This window comes from Lithobates pipiens, unplaced genomic scaffold, assembly GCF_037356315.1.
Source record: "Lithobates pipiens isolate NorthernLeopardFrog02 unplaced genomic scaffold, aLitPip1_a1.2 Scaffold_16, whole genome shotgun sequence".
Taxonomy (NCBI): domain Eukaryota; kingdom Metazoa; phylum Chordata; class Amphibia; order Anura; family Ranidae; genus Lithobates; species Lithobates pipiens.
The window spans coordinates 633,817,017-633,836,153 of record NW_027507748.1 but is presented as its reverse complement, the minus strand read 5'-3'; the positions used below and the strand labels follow the sequence as shown (position 1 = coordinate 633,836,153).

Sequence of the window (19,137 nt, the reverse complement as noted above, 5' to 3'; positions counted from 1 at the left end):
TACTAGCACATTATGTCTTCACCTTTTCAAGGTTTTTTTTTTTTTTTTAAGGTTTACTATTGCTTTAAGAGATTTTTGTGCCGCAAAGACGCTAGTCACTCCCACCCTCCTGGATCCTGAACATGTGTAGATGTGTCACAGGGCTTTGGGTCTTGCTGAGTCCTGTGGCACATCTGTGCAGGTGTGGATTTTCCCAGCACACTTCCACGCGTGCGGCCGCAAACAGCTATTTTGGAGGGTTATGAACTTTGCTATCTTTGTACATAAAAAGATTTTTAGAGTCCCGCGCTTATGGGAAAAAGAAGCTGTGAGAAGAAAGAGAACTGCTGCCTCTACCCAATATAACCACCTAAGCGGAAAATATAAGGCAAGTAAAGATAAGAGGGTAGAAGTGGTGCTGTTCTGGGGTGGAATGTCTTACACCCCTGCAATAGGAAAAAATCCCTGATGGACCAAAAGCATACAAAAATGTGTAATATATATAATTTTCCTATTGCAGGGGTGTAAGACATCTTTGTGCATGTGGGAGAAACCTCCTGAGCCTAGACGGGCATGCTGAAGGCTTCTGCTGGGACCAGTGGTGGTGCTTCCATAAAGGGCACAGGAGCGCCGCCCCCTCTCTTCTGTCACCTCTCTCACCATAGATGCATTGCAAGAATTGATCTATGGTCGCCGCTGCCGCCCCCTATTCAGGTGTCTGGCCCCTTGTCGGGCACCGGACACTTGAATTACAGCTGCGTGTTTTTTTGAAGCGCCTGATTAGAGCCGTGGGCTCTATTAGGCGTACTGATTAGAGCCTTGGGCTCTAATAGGCTTCCAAAATAGTAAACAGGGGGCGCAATGCTGTGCGTTCGCCGTTTACTCAGTGTTGTGTTAGGAAAGCGAATAAATTACTTTCCTAACACTGACCCGCCTCTCAGTCAATCAGGTGCTTAGGTCTGGCTGCCTGTCACCTGATTGGATGAAACAACAGGCGCTGTGATTAGACGCCTGATAGAGAGGACCGGAGACATCGAGGAACGTGGACGTGGAGGACGCCACCATGACCCGCTGTGTGACAGGTAAGTCCCAACTCCCGGGCGATGCACACTGGCAGCATTTGATGGGTCACGGTAGCCGCAATTGATGGGCACAGTAGTGGCAATTGATGGGCACACTGGCAGCAATTGATGGACACAGTAGCTGAGTTTGATGGCACAGTGGTGGCAACGTATGGGTACAGTGGCTGCTTTTGATGACACAGTGGCGGCAATTTATGGGTACAGTGGTTGCTTTTGTTGGCATAGTGGCTGCATTTGTTGGCACAGTGGCTGCGCTTGATGGGCACAGTGGCTGTGTTTGATGGCACAGTGGCTGTGTTTGATGGGCACAGTGGCTCTAATTGATGGTTTTTTTTCAGTTTGTGCCCCCCCCAAAAATTTTGAGCACCAGCCGCCACTGGCCGGGACCCAAAGTACAGGACATCTGCATATGGCTGATAATGATGTAACTGAAAGGGTGGCTGATGGAACCACTGAAATGAGGACTGTAGTTCCTCTTTATTAAAAGGGTATAAAACCCTAAGCCAAAATGTTAAAATATTGCAGTTTACCAGTCATTCGATGTGACGTCTGTATTTGTTTTGTTCATTTTGTCTTTTTTCCTTCTGTTTTTCACCTGGTTATCTGGCCAGTAACACACCCCCTGTATTAGGCTCCCTTCACACAAGGCACACTAGATGGAGGAGGATGGATCCCCTTATTTATTTATTTATTTTTATTATTATTATTTTTAGCGGACCAGATCGGAGGTAGGCGGGTGTAAATGGACCCCCCGCTCCATAGGGGTGAATAGACCATCCAATCAGGTCTGCCTGAAAAACTGACAGGAGGACCTGATTGAAAAGGTTACGTGAAAGGGCCCTTAGGCTCGGTTCACACAGGGGGCGACACGAGGCGACACGACTTGCCGTGCCGCGACCTGACAAGTCGCCCCCGTTCTGTACTACGGAACCGTTCTAAGAGGAGCGACTCGAGTCGCTCCGACTTAGAAAAAAGGTTCCTGTACTACTTTTGGGCGACCTCGGGGTGACCTGCATTGACTTCTATACAGAAGTCATTTGCAAGTCGCCGCTGAGGTCGCGGCAGGTCGCGGCGCGGCAAGTCGTGTCGCCTCGCATCGCCCCCTGTGTGAACCGAGCCTTAGAGTGCCTCCACTCCCAATGAAGGAGCACAGGGGGCAACTTTGGACAGCAGCATTGTCAGTTGGGGGAGGGGAGTGCTAGATGTACTAGCAGATTCATAGACACTAACAAATTGAAGACAAACTCCAGCTCACACTTTATAGTCAGTTACAGCAACTGTTTTTTTTGGGGGGGGGGGGGGTGGGATAACGTTTTTACATAAATAATTTAAAGCTGATCATTGTAAGCACCCCTGACAGCAGTAAATGGTTTGTCTCATCTCTTCAAACTGGTACCTCTGGAAGAGAGCTTGTTCTTTGGAAAAAAAACAGACTTACTGGCAGGATCACCAGATGTAGCCATCACCTCTAAGAATTGGTAAGCTACAATATAATAAATGTTTGCACATGGGTTTAATTGCATGCCAACCACCCCACGTACTTTTACTGTGGCAGGGAGGCCGCTCTACACTGGATCACGTGCCTAGCACGTGATTCGGCACTTCCAAGTAGGTGGCACACACCTCCAGTGCCACGGTTATGCTGTGATTAGACACAATTGGGCTGATTTACAAAGCATTTGCGCCATGAGTAGCGGCGCATGCCGATGTGCAATGGCCGTTTTTGTATTTACAAAGCATTTGCGCCTGTAACACAGCGCAATTCTCCATTTACTATCATGTTGCTGGCGCTAGGGCGGCCGCAATTTGTGCGCCGCTATAGACCTGGCGCATGGCATACACAGAATTAAAGCTAGAAGTACGAATATTATGGGGGTGATGTGGGGTGATGTGAGGAAGTATAGATATGACTGTCCAAGTAACAAATATGGCCAAAATAGGACAGAATAGTAACTTTCTCTGAGCAAGCCTGCTGCGCCTGCAAATACACTGGAACTGCGCAAGATCATTTTATGCACTGCGCATGCGCAAACGGCATTTGCGCCCGTTCAAGTGCTCTAGTTCACTGCGCCGACAAAATCTTAGTAAATGTCAAGTCACATAGGTTCATTTGCATAAGTTGAATAGGCGCACCTCTCAACCTGACTTTTTTTTTTTGGCACTGGTTCACTTCTATGGGTTTTTTTAACGCTATTTGCACACAGTTCATGTTAGCATTAAGAAAAAAAATGAAGAAAAAAAATGCCTGCGGAACCCTGCGCCAAAAAAAAATGGCGTGGGGGTCCCCCTCAAAATCCATACCAGGCCCTTCAGGTCTGGCATGGATATTAAGGGGAACCCCCGTGACAAAAAAAAATGGCGTGGGAGTCCCCCTCAAAATCCATACCAGACCCTTCAGGGCACATAGGCCGCAGATATCGGCAGAAGATTGACTTGAGCAGATTCTAGAATTAGAGAAACATCCTTCAGAATAGAGACTGCGCCTTGTTTCCAGATGTAGGCTTGCGCTGTCCAACTTTACCGGGACAGGCTTACCCCGGATGAGGTCACTGAAGGCTAAGAGGCTAAAATGCTGCTCTCAATTCCAGGACGTTGGACTCCATCTTGAACCCTTGAAAAAGACCATTGGCCCTGAGCCCATTACTTTTGTAGGACTCCCCTACTACTTTGCTTGTGTCCAACTGCACCACCAGCCGCTAGGTTGTCAGAAGTGAATGACATGCAGACGATGAAGGATGAAAGATCTCCAAATATGGCCTAAAATTCTTGCCTTAAGGGACCACATGTCAATCACCAAAGCCGTACCTATGTCTACAGAGGAGCCACAAAGTGCCCCTAAGGCATGTGTGGGTGGCACAATCCCAAAATACCAGAATGCATCCTGACATGGAACTCTTTACTGACTTCTTGGTTTATGCGTTGGCTTCCCAGTTTTTCCTGGACTCCCAGACAGAAATGCAGACGCTAACCTCTCTGGAGTGAGAGTGAGTGTGGAACCCGACTCTTGGGTTTTTTGGTCTCCTTTAACTCAGCAGACATTCATCTTGAGGCAGGAAGCCAAACTGACCACTATTAAATTTAGTCTTGACCTTCTACAATCAAGAAAAATGCAATGATAGAGTTTGTCCTTGAAGGCCATAACATCTTCTGATGGTAAGGTCATGTATATGGCCAATCCCACAAGGGACACACACTGCCAAGAGGGGTGATCCCAACCCCTGGACATTTTTCAGATCAAAAGGGCATAACTTTGACATCCTGCTGTGACAACATACTGCAATCTTGTAGAAAAAGCTCTTGATCCATCCAATATAAGGGAATTGTCAAGCTGTCCTCTGGAGGTATTTAAAATACTTCCAAAGCTTCACTTCTATTTAAAGGCATTTCATCAACCTTACCAATCTGGACAAAGGTCATCCTCATCTTCCTATTCTGAAGTGACTGAAGAGGATTGATTGGATTGAGAGGGCCCTTAATAGAAGACTGGACATTGCCAGAATAGATGGCTCTTGCAGAATATGAATTCAGCAATTCCTTTCGAGTGTCTTAACCATATGCTTAGTTTTGACAACTTGGTCACCATCATCTTCATCACAGCCACCATATATGACCCCTTCACAGAGTGAGCTGAAGCAGCTCCTTTAGAATGTTTACAATGAATGTAACAACTTGGCAGGTGTGGACATCGTTATTCCTGGCTTATATATATACATGCTCACCTGTCTCTCCTTTGATTCCCTGATGAAGTCACATGACAGGTGACGATACGCGTAGGAATACTAGGAGGATCTGGACACCGGAAGTGACGTCCAAAGTACGAGCGTGGTGCTCGTTTTTACTATGCATGTTTTTTGTGAATTTATGTGAGTACCCTTGTGTATAACTTTTTAATAAATTAGTTTACGTACTTCACCATTGGAGCTCCTTCCTCTTCCCTATATGTTTGATGAGACTACTGCATATGAATATAGTGAAAACCCTAGCTTCAGCTGTGTGAGGTGATAGATCCAGTTTAACACGCATGGGAAACAGCGCTCTGGATTACTGTTGGTTGCTGTTTACCGTACAGCAGTAAGGTAAGGGGCCACTTCACCTGGTGTGCTGTGAACGCTTGGAAGATACATGATTACTTATGCCGCGTACACACAATCAGACTATCCGGCGGACTTATTTCGGCGGAAAATCCGCCGGACTTTGCAGCGGAGGTCCTGTGGACTTTCCGAACGAGCGGACTTGCCCACACACGCCCACACATGACCGGACTTTTCCGGCGGACAATCCACCGGGCTATGGCGGGGGGTCCGCCAGACTTTTGAAATGAACGGACTTGCCCACACACGGAGTAAAGTCCGTTCATTTTGAAAGTGATTCCAGGTAGACAGGACTAGCGAAGGAAGTCAATGTCGCCACCTCCATCGGCGAGATTGGCACCTTGCGAGCCCCGTCGCCTGGTATGGATTTAAAAGGGAACCCCTACGCCGAGAAAATGGCGTGGGGATCCCCCCAAAGTCCATAGCAGACCCTTATCTGAGCATGCAGCCCGGACAGTCGGGAAAGGGGGTGGGGACGAGCGAGCGGCCCCCCATCCTGAGCCATACCAGGCCGCGTGCCCTCAACATGGGGGGTGCTTTGGGGAAGGGGGGCCCTGCGGCCCCCACACCCCAAAGCACCCTGTCCCCATGTTGATGAAGACTAGCTTATTATGAATTACTTACCCAAGAACGAAGCCCCCGCAGCCATGCTCGTCTCCCCCTCCGACCGGCAACATCTCGCGGGAGCCACCGGTAACGGCACACAGACTGAAACAATGGCACATGCAGGGGACAGGGGATATCTCCTAAATTGTGCAGGTTTAGGAGATATCCTGGGTAGCTATAGGTAAGCCTTCATCTAGACTTACCTGTAGCATAAAGTTGTTGTAATGGGTTTACAACCACTTTAAGTGTGTCCCTAGGGCAGCGATGGTGAACCTTGGCACCCCAGATGTTTTGGAACTACATTTTCCATGATGCTCAACTACACTGCAGAGTGCATGAGCATCATGGGAAATGGAGTTCCAAAACATCTGGGGTGCCAAGGTTCACCATCGCTGCCCTAGGGCAGTGTTTCTCAACTCCAGTCCTCAAGGTGCCCCAACAGGTCATGTTTTCAGGCGCTCCATTATTTTGCACAGGTGATTTGATAGGTTTCACTGCCTTAGTAATTAGCACAGCTGTTTCATCTGAAGGAAATCCTGAAAACGTGACCTGTTGGGGCGCCTTGAGGACCGGAGCTGAGAAACACTGTCCTAGGGGGTGCTTACTAACTGTGGGGGATTGCTCTGACTGGGATAACACATAGATCTGTATTCCTGCTTAGCAGGAACACAAGAGCTCTATGTTCTCCCATATCAGAACAGCGATCTGCCTTGTTTACATCCACCGGACCTGCTGATTGGCTCTCCCTTTGTCCAATCGAGGCTACTGCACGAAATGACGTACAGGTATGTTGTTTTGGGCAGCTGGGTGAGGAAATTTGCTGGAAGTAGGTTGCCACCTATTCAGCACTCGGGCAGTCCGGGTTTTCAATCATGTGTCCGGGTTTCAGGCACACTGAAACCCACACACAATAATCAGACTGGACTGTGGCTTCCCAAGTAACCAAAATAGTCCCACTGCGAGTGTCTGTCTGGGGGGGGGGGGGGGGGGGCAGGTTTGGCGTCACTGGGGGGCAGGGCGATGATGTCAGCAACAGCAAATTGGCCACACCCACTGTTCGCTACTACACACCATGCGCACTGCATTATTACTCTACTTGGGGTACCCAAAGGTGTCCCAGGCTGGTAAAGTGTTCGGGTTTGGCTTGAAGAAAAGGTGGCGACCCTTGCTGGAAGGCGGCCCAGAAAAGAGGTTAGCGTTTTTTGTAGCTCCGCTTTAAGATGGCATCACCTGGACCTGAAGTGGATTAGGTGAGGACGGCGCTGGATGGGGCAGGTAAGTGTCCTCAGACACAGTATTTTTAGCTGCTGACTTTTATTTTATCTTTTTTGGGGGGGGGGGGGGGGGGACTGAAGCTCCCCTTTAAGTGGATGTGTAGGGATTATATTTGGAAAAGAAGAATATTATTCGATCGCTGCGGGTTACGTTCCAATGTGGAAAGGACACATAGATGACAATTGTCCTACAACACCGGTGGGAATGAGCCCCAATACCGCTTGGAATAATATCACTGCTATTACAGGAATGTCCTCGTGGATAAACAAGTGTGAAGTTCTAAGTCTCCGTTGCTAGGCAACCAAGTTATTGTTTGATCCTATGAAGTTTCAGGCGAGGGGGGTGGGGGCTGCTCATCACGAGCGGCCTGCGTGTTCAGCAGTGTCATTCCCCCCTCCCCACCCCGCGCTCTTTGGAACGCTCTGGCACTCCGGCGCCGCAGACACGTTGCAAACAGGAACATAAACAAACCCCACTCCGGGGGAAAAGGGGCGGGGACACAGGTATCTGGCAAGGATCCCGCGTAACCCCTTCGCTGCCGGCCGGGAACTACGCGGGCCAATCACAGAGCTCGCTCCGCCACCCCCTGACCAGGCGGTGAAGGGTCAGCCAGCGTGCCGTCCGCGCCTCCTCCCCGCCCAACTCAGCGGCTGGGATAGGTGAGGGCGTGGCGCACAGAAAAGGTGGAGCAGGCGGAGACACCAGGAGCGGCGTCGTGATTGGACGGCGCCCGTCCCCTCCCTCTTTCGAGACCCGTTCTGTCAGTGAGGCCCCCGCCCACCTTTGTCGGAGTGGGAGGGACTCGGCGCGTGACACACGGTGGGTTCCAGTAAACTGCGGCTGGTTGCCGGGGGCAGGTCGGAGTTTTCAGTCAGACATTCAACAGGCGGCCGCCGACGAGAGCGGAGCAGCGCCGGTGACGTACTACGCCTTGCCCGTTGTAACGCAGCGGCAGCCCGGTTGTCGGTCGGTGGTGTGTGGCGCAGCCGGCTGTGGCGGTGACGCAGCTCTCATGAAGTGACTGAAAACTTTTCCTGACGGGAAACTCTTGAAGAAGAAGAAGTGTCCAGCTCCGTCATGGCTGAGGCGCCGCCGGTGGTGGAGATAGACCCGGACTTCGAGCCCCTCTCCCGGCCCCGCTCCTGTACTTGGCCCCTTCCCCGGCCGGACTTCAACCCCAGCAACTCGGCCAACTCGTCCCCGGCACCGGAGCCCCCCTCCTCCTCCGCCGGAGCCCCGGGAAATGTGGACTTCATGAGCAACCTGAGCCTGCTGGAGGAGAGCGAGGACTATGACCCCGGGGTGTGCGGGGACTTCCAGTGTCAGGAGCTCCACCAACTACAACCTCAACCCCACCAACAACCCGGGCCAGGGCTCCATGCCCCACCGAGCGTGTCATCCCTGTCCCCCTCTTCATCCCCTTCCCCCCTGGGAGCCCAGCAGCCCCGCAAGAGCAGCTCCTCCCGCCGCAATGCCTGGGGCAACCTGTCCTATGCCGACCTCATCAGCCAGGCCATAGAGAGCTCCCCAGAGAAGAGGCTCACCCTGTCCCAGATCTACGACTGGATGGTCAAGAGTGTCCCCTACTTCAAGGACAAGGGCGACAGCAACAGCTCCGCTGGCTGGAAGGTGAGCAGCATGGCTCCGCACCCCAAAACCCCCTCATAATCTCCTATATAGAGCAGGCCATCCCAACCAGGGTCCCTGGAAATCCACCCCCTTCTAGACCAGACTTTCCTAACTAGGGTTCCTACAGAGCAGACTCAACCAGGGTCGCTTGACCTCCACCATTCCTCCGGAGCAGACTTTTCATAACGCGGGTTCCTCCGGAGCAGACTTTTCATAACGCGGGTTCCTCCGGAGCAGACTTTTCATAACGCGGGTTCCTCCGGAGCAGACTTTTCATAACGCGGGTTCCTCCGGAGCAGATTTTTTCCTCGAAATCCACCCTTCCTCTAGATAAGACTTTCGTAACTAGGGTTCCTACAGAGTAGACTCTAAACCAGGGTCGCTTGACCTCCACCATTCTTCTAGAGCAGACTTTTCATAACACGGGTTCCTCCAGAGCAGACTTTTCATAACCCGAGTTCCTGGAAGTTCACCATTCCTCTAGACCAGGCTTTTGTAACTAGGGTTCCTCTACAGGAAACTTTTTCAACCGGGGTCCCTGAAACACTAGGGTTCCGCTAGAGCCGACTCTTGCGAACGGGTTTACTTCTCTTTCTCAAACAGGGTCCCTGGAACACCAGGGTTTTATTGGAGCAAACTTTTAAAACCAGGAACCCTAGGATTCCTCTAAAGCAGAGTCTCTAGAAAGCTAGAGTTGATTCAGAGCAGAGTTTCATAACTAAGCTTCCTCCAGAGCAGACTTTTACATCTGGGGTTTCCTGAACCCTAGGGTTCCTCCAGAGCAGACTTTCCTAAGAATGATCACAGGAACACTAGGGCTCCTTGTCTAGAGTAAACTTTAACCACAGTCTTTGGAACACTAGATTTCTCTAGAGCAGACTTTCTCAACCAGAGTCCCTAGAACACTACAGTTGATCCAGGGCAGCCTTTTGCAAACATTGTTCCTCCAGGGCAGGCTTTTACAACTAGGGTTTCATGAACCCCATTGTTCCTCCAGAGGAAACTTTCTTATCCAGGGTCACAAGAATACTAGGGTTCCTACAGAGCAGGCTTTCACAACTAGAATTCCTCTAGAGCAAGCGTTCTCAACCATGATCTTTGGAAGGCTAGGGTTCCTCTAAAGCAGACTTTTTCAACCAGGGTTTCTGCAACTTTAGGGTGTCTTCAGAGCAGGCTTTTACAACCAGGACCCATGGAGCCTTGGGGTTTCTTGAACACTAGAGTTCCCCCCCCCCCCCCCCCTCCAGAGCAGACTTTCCCAACTAGGGATTCTCTGGAGCAGACTTTAACCGGGTCATTTTCTTTCCTTAACTAGGGTTACACTAGAGAAGACTTTTCCCCTAGAACACTAGGGTTCCTTTAGAGCAGGCGTTCTCAACCAGGGCCCTGGAATACTAGAGTTCTTCCACAGCAGACTTTCACAACTCTCATCCTTGTAGAGAAGCTTTTCACAAACAGGGTTTCTCCTCCTCAACCAGAGTTCCTCTAGAGTAGAACACTAAGGTTTCTCCACAGCAGAGTTTCTTAACCAGGGTCTCGGGTAACAGGGTTCCTCCAGAGCAGGTTTTCTCAACTGTGGTTTTATGAAAAAACTTTCACAACCAGGGTTTCTGATACACTAGGGTTCCTCAAGATCAACCTGTCACAGCCAGGGTACCTGGAATCCCAAGGTTCCTTTTTTTATAGGAATCTTTCAGAACTAGAATTCATTTAGAGCAGCCGTTTTTAGCCAGGTCTCTAGGAACCCACGGTTTCCTCCTGAACAGGCGTTTACAAGGGTTTCTGGAATACTAGTTTTACTGCAGAGCAGCCTTTCTTAGCCAGGCTCCCTGAAACTCTAGGGTTCCTCCACATCAGGCATTGACACCAAATGTCCCTGAAACCCTTGACTTCCTCTGATTGTAGGGCTTCCATGGAAAGTTAGTGACATATTGATCTTTGTTCTACAATGACTACTAATGAGATAGTAATTTCATACGTGCAAGAGGTTTTTTTTTTGTCTCCACTATCTTAACGGCATACTGATCATGCTATTTCACTGTGAATTGTAGATGTTTTATGCATGGGTTCTGTGAGGCCTAAAAAAATGTTTTCAAGGGTTCCTGTGGGGTAAAGTTTGAAAGGCTGCTCCCTGAGCAGTGGTGGATTGATCCCCTGCCTGCATGGACTATCAACATAAGGAAACAATTCTTCATTAACCACTGACCAGTAGTGTAAGAGGATACAACACCCTTTCTGTCAGCATTTCTTTATTTTTTGTTTCACGATTGGTACGGAAACAATTTTTGTTGTATAGACCGTGGGGGGCTGGGTTTATGTAAAATAATCCGCCACAGGGGGTCAAATATTTTAGGTATGTCACATTTCTTTATTATATTTTTAAAAACTTTCTACAGCTTTTTGATCATGCAAATGCACCCCTGAGCTGCAGATAAATACATTTTGGCAGAGGTTCACTGAGACCTGACATTTGTTTCAAGGATTCCCCTTAGGGTGAAAATGTGTAGACTGCTCCAGTGTTTTATTTGTAGAGTCTACCCAATGGAGGCTCAGATTTTTGTATATGCTGGCAAGGAAATCCAATGGGCTTTCTTTTTTTTTTTTCTTCTCCTGGATTGCTCTTTGGTTCCCAGGAGGAACTTCCACCTGTGGCTGTTTGAGAAACTCTAATTCTTGTTTGGGAAATGTGACTGGAGAAGTGGGGCTTCAGTAGGTTTAATAGCAGGATGTCACCACCAGAACATGTTTCCATGATTTAACATGAGTACACAATATCACAAAGGTCAAACTGGCAATATTTTGGTGGGTCCCCTTACTCAGGGTGACTCATTGAGGCCCTAACAGCATTACCCATTTAACCATTGTGTGCATTATGTACTTTGTTTGGAAACATTTTTGTAGTACTGGTGGCTTTTCACTACTCAACTTTGGTTATGCATGGTGCGAGCCGTTGTGAGCCTTACAAGTACCCCTTGCAGCTAGAGGGTCGAAGGACTGTGCAGAGTAAGGTGGGCTAGGTGACAGGAACCTCAGTAAGGGAATCCCGGCATGGGGAGTGCTACTAAACCTCTGGACAATTTAACTGGAGTTAAATATAAATGGGTTTCAGTTTATAATATTATTAGTGTGTGTGTTTTTTTTTTTTTTTTTTTTAACTGTTCCTTTAAAGCAGAGTCTTGCTCGCCAATTTTATTTCTCCCAATGCAATGATGTAAGCAGTGTTTGAGAATTGTTTAGTGTGTTTAAAAGTGTGTGTTTAGCTAGAGTGGAGGGGGGATTGGAACCTCCTGGTTTTTACTACTGCCCAGGGATTGTATAGAGATTTCCTTTTACTTGCTTTTACAGTGACAACGGTTTCACCAGAGAGGAAGGGGCCCAACAGGTCTTATATAGACACAAATAAGAAGCTGACAGGGGTTTTGTCCTCCCATTAAAGCATTTTTATTTCTGTCAGTGTTTGAGATTTTCTCTCAGCAATGTCATTGTCAATAGGACAGTATGTGAACGTTTCTGAAGGAGGCCACCAGTTAGCAGAAACCTGGGAGGGATTCTAATCCTCAAAAAAAAGAACAAAATTAGTTTGGGCTGCAATCATGCTTTAAGTGGCAGCTGAGCGTTTTTAGAATAAAGGACCGTTCACAACCCTGGTGACAAATCTTTCTCTGTTGGAAGTTTTGTGTAATCAGCTGATTTGTGTTACCATATCTTTTTTAGAAGGCATACAGAAATAAATTATGATCAGAAGTCAGGCTGCTAGATAGAAAAGTTGCCTGTTGGTTTCAGTCAAACTTTATTAAGGGGTCAGCATTATGAATTATTTCAGCAAGTGGGGTAAGTCCATATTGGACAAAGGAATCGCCAATCTACAAGAGAAATTGAGATTGCAGTAGGATATAGTGTGTGCCTCAAGTATTGACACTTGACACAATGGCTGATTTTTAAGCAGCACTCAAGTGTCAGGTTACTGTGTCAGCACTTGAGTGATGTTCCCTATTAATAATCTGCAAGGTGTGAACACCTTGTAGTAACCTGACCCCTGGGAGGCACCTGGCAGGTCTGGTTCCTGACAATGGAATGAATGTGTGATCTGATGGAAAAGATTACATCTAGGTTTGATGGCACACTTGGGGCTATGCCTGTGCAGTTATTAGACTCCAATGCTCTCGGGTGGTTATAGCTGTGATTCCCCAAATAGAACTAAAATGAGTATAATGGGAATCTGATGAGTTGTTCGGCACAGTGGTTCCTGAAATGTCTTCTGCTAGTTGAGGCATTTGCATTTTTGTTGGCCCTAGATCCTATTGTGACCCCACAATAGTTCATTGTGTAGAATGACAAATTGCCTCCACTGTCCATTTCCTCTGTGTGTATCCTGAGGAAGAGCAGATTCCCAGGTTACCATTATTTGTGTAGTGCTAGATGATGACTTCTGATTATAATGTAAAGTCAGTATTTGCACCTTTTTCCATCATCAGGTCTTGTACAGATTCATTGTAAGATTCAGATTTTTTTTTTTTTAATTTTTTTTTTTTTTTTCCTGGGGTTTAAAAATAAATGGTGTACACTTTTATAACTTCTAACAGTTTCTTTTCCTCTGAAAAATATCCCAGAAAGAATGTTTAAGCAAATCTTTCTTGGCATCTCTGATTCTGGCCTTAAATGAACTGTTGAGATTTATATGCATTGTCCCTGAGGCTTTCTTTAGCTGACTGTCAGATCTCTGAAATTGTTATCATTTATAAGTTAGGTATGTATGCATTCAATTCAGCCCTGGTTCACACTGGAGTGTTTTGACATGTCAAATAGACGGCAATTGCCTTCAATGGCACAGTTTTCAAAAGTAGTTTGCGATTTTGGGCTGCGATTTACACTGACATCTGTGTAGAAACCTGCACAGATGTCTCTGAAATATCGGGAATGAAATTGTGCGAGTTCAGCTGCACTTGCAAGACTTCATTCCCACAGCTCAGTGTGAACCTGGGCTAAGCCAGTGTAGGGATGTCATCTTTCGTGGGACTGCTGCTCTGCGGTCTAAGCTGCACTGATTCTGGTTAATGATCTTTGTGGATGGCTTTGTTTCAATGGACTGTCACAAATGAAAACAGGATCATGTGCCACATGCTAGTTCAAATGCAGTGACTTAGTGGATTGGATTTGCTTCATTGCCTCATAACTAGAATATGTGCCACGAGTCAAGGCAGAATGCATGCTTTCATCACAACCTAATCGCACAGGAGAAGCATGTACGATATGTGTGGAGGGGGGGTTTCTTTAAATCCTTCCTTCCTGAATGAGAATGAAGTCGACACCTTAAAGCTTTTGGGATACAGGAGCTATTTCAGTGCTTCTATTTTTTTTTTTTTCTGTCTGGCATTAATTGGGGGGGCATATACCCACACCTTGTTTTCTACATTAAAATGTGTCTGCATTGGTAGCATTAGGTGAGATTAAGTACATGAATAGTTGTATCTAAACAATGAAGAAATTATTTTGATTTTTGCCATAGATCTAATGTGTGTATTGTAACCTCTTTTACATCAGTGATTGGATCGAAAGAACAGCATTTTGTTCATTCCTTCTGAATAGTAGAATAGAACTTGTTGATGATTAGCTGAATTAACCAAAAATGTTACAAGGTGACAATTGATGGTCAGTAAGAATGAACAACCCCCCCCCCCCCCGGTTCGGTTCACACCAGAACATCCGAACAGGCAAACAATTTGGAAGAACATACAAACACCATTAAAGTCTATTGGACACGATCATGAAAAATCAAGTGCTCATTTTAAAGGCTTATATGCAAGTTATTGTCATAAAGTGTTTGGGGGCCCAGGTCCTGCCCCAGGGGGCATGTATCAATGCAAAGTTTTAAAACAGACGTTTTTTTCGGGAGCAGTGATTTTAATGCTTAAAGTGAAACAAAATTAAATATTCCTTTTAAATATTGTGCCTGGGGTGTTTATAGTATGCCTGTAAAGTGGCACAGTTTTCCCGTGTTTAGAACAATACCACAGCAAAATTACATTTCTAAAATTAAAAAGTAATTTAAAACTACTCGCGGCTGTACTGAATTGTCGGGTCTCAGCAATATAGGTAAAACTCATTGGGGAAAAAAAAGGCATGGGTTCCCCCCCCCCCAGTCCATTACCAGGCCATTTGGGTCTGGTATGAATATTAAGGGAAACCTCAAACTAAAATGTATGGGATCACACCAAAATTCATACCAGACCCTTATCCCAGCATGCAGGAAAGGGGGGGGGGGGAGAAAGTGACCCCTCCTGAACCGTACCAGGCCACAACATTGGGAGGGTGACTTGGGGTCTGACCCCAAAGCACCTTGTCCCTGTGTTGACGGGGACAAGGGCCTCATCCCCACAACCCTTTCCTGGTGGTTGCAGGGTATGCGTGGCGGGGGGAGACCCCCCAGATCCTGTCCGCCCTATGTGAATTGGTAACGGGGCATTGTACCCCTACCATTTCACAAAGTGTCAAAAAATGGTAAAAGACAAGCGACAGCTTGGGACAATTCCTTTTATTAAAAAATAAAAATGTCCGGCATAGATTTACATCGTTTATGTATTTTAATAAAGGACTTGTCCCAAGCTGTCTCTTGGTAAAAAAAATTAATTTTTGACACTTTATTTTTTGGTGAAATGGTAGGGGTACAATGTACCCAGTTACCAGTTTACATGGAGGGGGTGGGATCTGGGGGTCCCCTTGTTAAAGGGGGCTTCCAGATTCCGATAAGCCCCCTGCCATCATACCCACTGGGCAAGGGTTGTGGAGCTGATGCCATCAATATGGGGACAAGGTGCTTTGGGGTTAGACCCCAAAGCACCCTCCCCATGTTGAGGGCATGTGGTCTGGTACGGTTCAGGAAGGGTAGCTCCCCCCCCTTTTCCTATGGCCTGCCAGGTTTCATGCTCGGATAAGGGTCTGGTATGGATTTTGGGGGGACCCCCACATAATTAAAAAAAAATAAAAAAATGTATTACTTTTTTGTTTGGGGTTCCCCTTAATATTCATACCAGACCCAAAGGGCCTGGTAATGGATTGGGGGGGGGACCCATTTATTTATTTTTCAATGAGTTTTATCTATATTGCTGAGACCTGACAATTCAGTACAGCTGCAATCAATTTTAAATGACTTTTCTATAAAAAAAAAGTCATTTTGCTGTGGTACTGTTCTAATGGGTAGAATGTGGCACTTTACAGGCATACTATATAGACACCGCATCTCTTCCCCCCCCCCCCCCCCATATTCCTAATGGTCAGTAATAAGGGACTGATTTCATAACATTTTGTAGTGGTTCAGACTCGGACCACTCCTCTTCCAGCTGACTTTTCTCACAGAAAAATAGGCAAGTTCTTGATGCAGGGGTTTCTCTGACATTCCTTTAGGGATTAAAGTTCACACGCTACACAAAAGCAGAACGTGATTACCATTTTATGTTGCCAGGAGGGTCAGACAAGTAACTTTTCTGAGCTGGCAAAATCAGGAGTAATTGGAGCATTTTGTCATCCTAGCAGCTTGTAATGACACGAAGATTTGCCTGCAAATCACATCATAAAATTATGCCTATAAAAGACGGCTAAGGCTTACAATTAAGTTTTTATTACATACGTAACAAATGCCTCTGATGAAAAGAGATGTTGTAAAGCTAATAAGACCACATCTTAGACAGAAATAGCTACAATACAGCAGATATTGTAATTGGCTGCATTTTTTTTGTAATAGGAGGATCCATGAGTAAGGCAGGCCATAGATGGTGATGGCAGGGGAATCCCTCCTATCGAGCAATTGTCTGCTCCTGGGGGAATCCACCCCAGCTGGGAGAGAACAGTGATTATTGCTAGTGGCTATAGCACTGCTAGCAATAATCGCAAGTAAATCCGGCAGGCTGCTTGTACCCAAGTTGATCTATAAACTTGGTACATTCAGCCTGCCCATACATGGTTCAAATCTCAGCCAGTCTCTGCAAAACCATCTGAGATTTAATCAGTCTATGGCTGGCCTAAGGCAGCCCATAGATGATTCAAATTAGTTTCCTTCCATGGGTGAAAAGGAAAATCGCTTGATTCCCCCATCAACACAGTATGTGAGATCCTCTCCCGCAGAATGTTTGGGGGGGGGGTTGTTTAGTCTCCCTGGCTGGCAGAACACCATGATCATGATAATCGTATGTAAAAAAAAAAAAAAAAAAAAAAAAAAAAATCTGACCAGTTGGTTGTACTCCATTCGATCCAGTCTGCCCATGGGTTTGGAGTTCATCATATATGATTTGTGATTGGCTGTCCTGTGTTGCAGTTCATTGCATGTATTCATTGGTGTGGTGTGGTATGTATGTATGATTATAATTATTTTTTTTTTAGACACTTGGGGGGGGGGGGGGGGGGGGTGCGCTTGCAGGACAAGAGAAAAATCCTGTAAGCAGCATCTTTGGGGTGGTGGAGGAGCACCGTCGCTAAAGCACTTTGGCAGCGGTGCTTTTAACCCTTTCCTCAGCCTTTAGCAGGGGGTTAAAAGCACCCCGTTAGTGTCGCTATAACAGTAGTAAAGCAAAGCTTTACCACTAACGCCTCCCTGCCCCAGTGTGAAAGGTGTCTTTAAAGTGGTTTAAAGTGGTTGCTTTTTCACTGGCCTGGAAGAAGTAAACAGATGAGGATTGCTACGTTTGCATGCATGTTAGGGGTCAATGACACATGAAGCATTGAGGCCAGATAAAACCAGCAAACAAGTATTTCCAGAAATAAATCTACAGTGTATATTGGTTTTTGTAGTAAGATTTCTGCTTATTTCTAACCTTCTGGAAAAATGCTAGTTGTCTGGCTGTCTGACTTCAATACTCTATGCAAAGACACTCTGGAAAAGGCACCCCTAACAAGACAGTGATTTGAGAGCTCCTTACCTAGTTGTTGTTGTGAGTCCAGGACTTATCTGTGTGATATACAGGGATCTAGATATTTTCAGGAGGATGTCAGCACTGTTGGCCTCAATACTTCTTTCTACAGGTTTCTAGTTAAGTGGTTAGCACTCCTTCCATGCAGCACTTGGTCCAGAGTAGTGGTCGACCAATATATCGGCTGATATTTGGTGTTTTAATCGGCATTGGCCGATTGTGCTGTTAAAAAAGGCCGATTATATCTTCAGCACGACTTGCAAATGACTTCTGTAATACAAGTCAATGCAAGTTGCCTGAAGACTTCAGTGGAGACTTTGTCTCCTCTCTGGGCAGTCTGCCAAGAAAAGAGCAGAGATGCAATGTTTATAATTATCAATGAACTGACCTGTGTGGAGATCTCAGTTTAACCATTTAAAGGCTAAATCTTTTCTGACACTTGATGCTTATAAGTAAAAATCCTGTATTTTCTGCTAGAAAATCACTTGGAACCCCCCCAAAAATGATAGATAGATTTTTTTTTTTTTTTTTTTTTTTTTTTTTTTTTTTTTTTTTAGCAGAGACCCTAGGGCAGTAATGGCGAACCTTGGCACCCCAGATGTTTTGGAACTATATTTCCCATGATGCTCGGCTACACTACAGAGTGCATGAGCATCATGGGAAATGTAGTTCCATAACAGCTGGAGTGCCAAGGTTTGCCATCACTGCCCTATAGGGAATAAAATAGCGGTGGTTGCAATATTTTATGTCACACGGTATTTGCGCAGAGGTCTTTCAAACACAGTTCTCTTCTGAAAAAATACACTAATGATTTAAAAAAAAAAAAAAAAAAAAAAAAAAAAACTAAAGCTAGCCCTTCTGTATCACTTATTACTTAAGGTTGCTTTCACACTGGAGCGGGCAGGCATTGATGGTAAAACGCTGCTAGTTTTAGCGGCGCTTTACCATAATTTTAGCGGTGCTATTCTGCTGCTAGCGGTTTATGTAACGATTTTATGAGATAAAGGGGGGGTGGGGAAGAAATCGACCTAACATATCGGGGGGGGGGGGGGGGGGGGAAGGCATCATATATCGGCCGTCGCAATTTCTAAATATTGGCATCGGCCAGAGAAAAACCATATCGGTCGACCTCTAGTCCAGAATTCAAATCTCACCTGGTATACTATCTGCATAGAGGTTGCATTTTTCTTGCTTTGCATGGGTTTCTTCTGGGTGCTCTGGTTTCCTCCACAATCCAAAAATGTGGCTAGCTAGCAGGTTAACTGTTGTCCTAGTGTGGTGAGGGCTTTGTGTTGTGATCTCCTTATGGGGGACTGATGTGGATTGAGCTGTGTACTCAAAGTTCCATTTGTGATGTCAGACATTTTAAATGCAGGAAATCAATAATGAGAAACTTCAGGCATTTTAAGAGGGCCAGTACACCCCAATTTTATGGGAAAGATTGAGATATGCATTTCACTTGGTTATTTCTAGATTTTACCACTTTGACACGCTTTTATTTTTTAAATTTTGAAAATATCACACACATGTACTCACTGTTCTTTGCCTGTCAGCAGGTTGAGGGAATTCCCACCT

At 46.3% G+C, this 19,137-nt stretch overlaps 1 protein-coding gene across 1 annotated transcript in view; it reads left to right on the top strand.

Moving 5' to 3' along the window:
• The first annotated feature begins 7,847 nt into the window (after window positions 1–7,847).
• Window positions 7,848–19,137, top strand: part of FOXO1 (forkhead box O1) — an 80,676-nt gene continuing 69,386 nt past the window's right edge. The window contains exon 1 of the mRNA XM_077484197.1: window positions 7,848–8,662. Within this exon, the coding sequence (XP_077340323.1) occupies window positions 8,111–8,662 (552 nt within the window). The 5' untranslated portion in view covers window positions 7,848–8,110. The remainder of the gene's footprint in view (window positions 8,663–19,137) is intronic.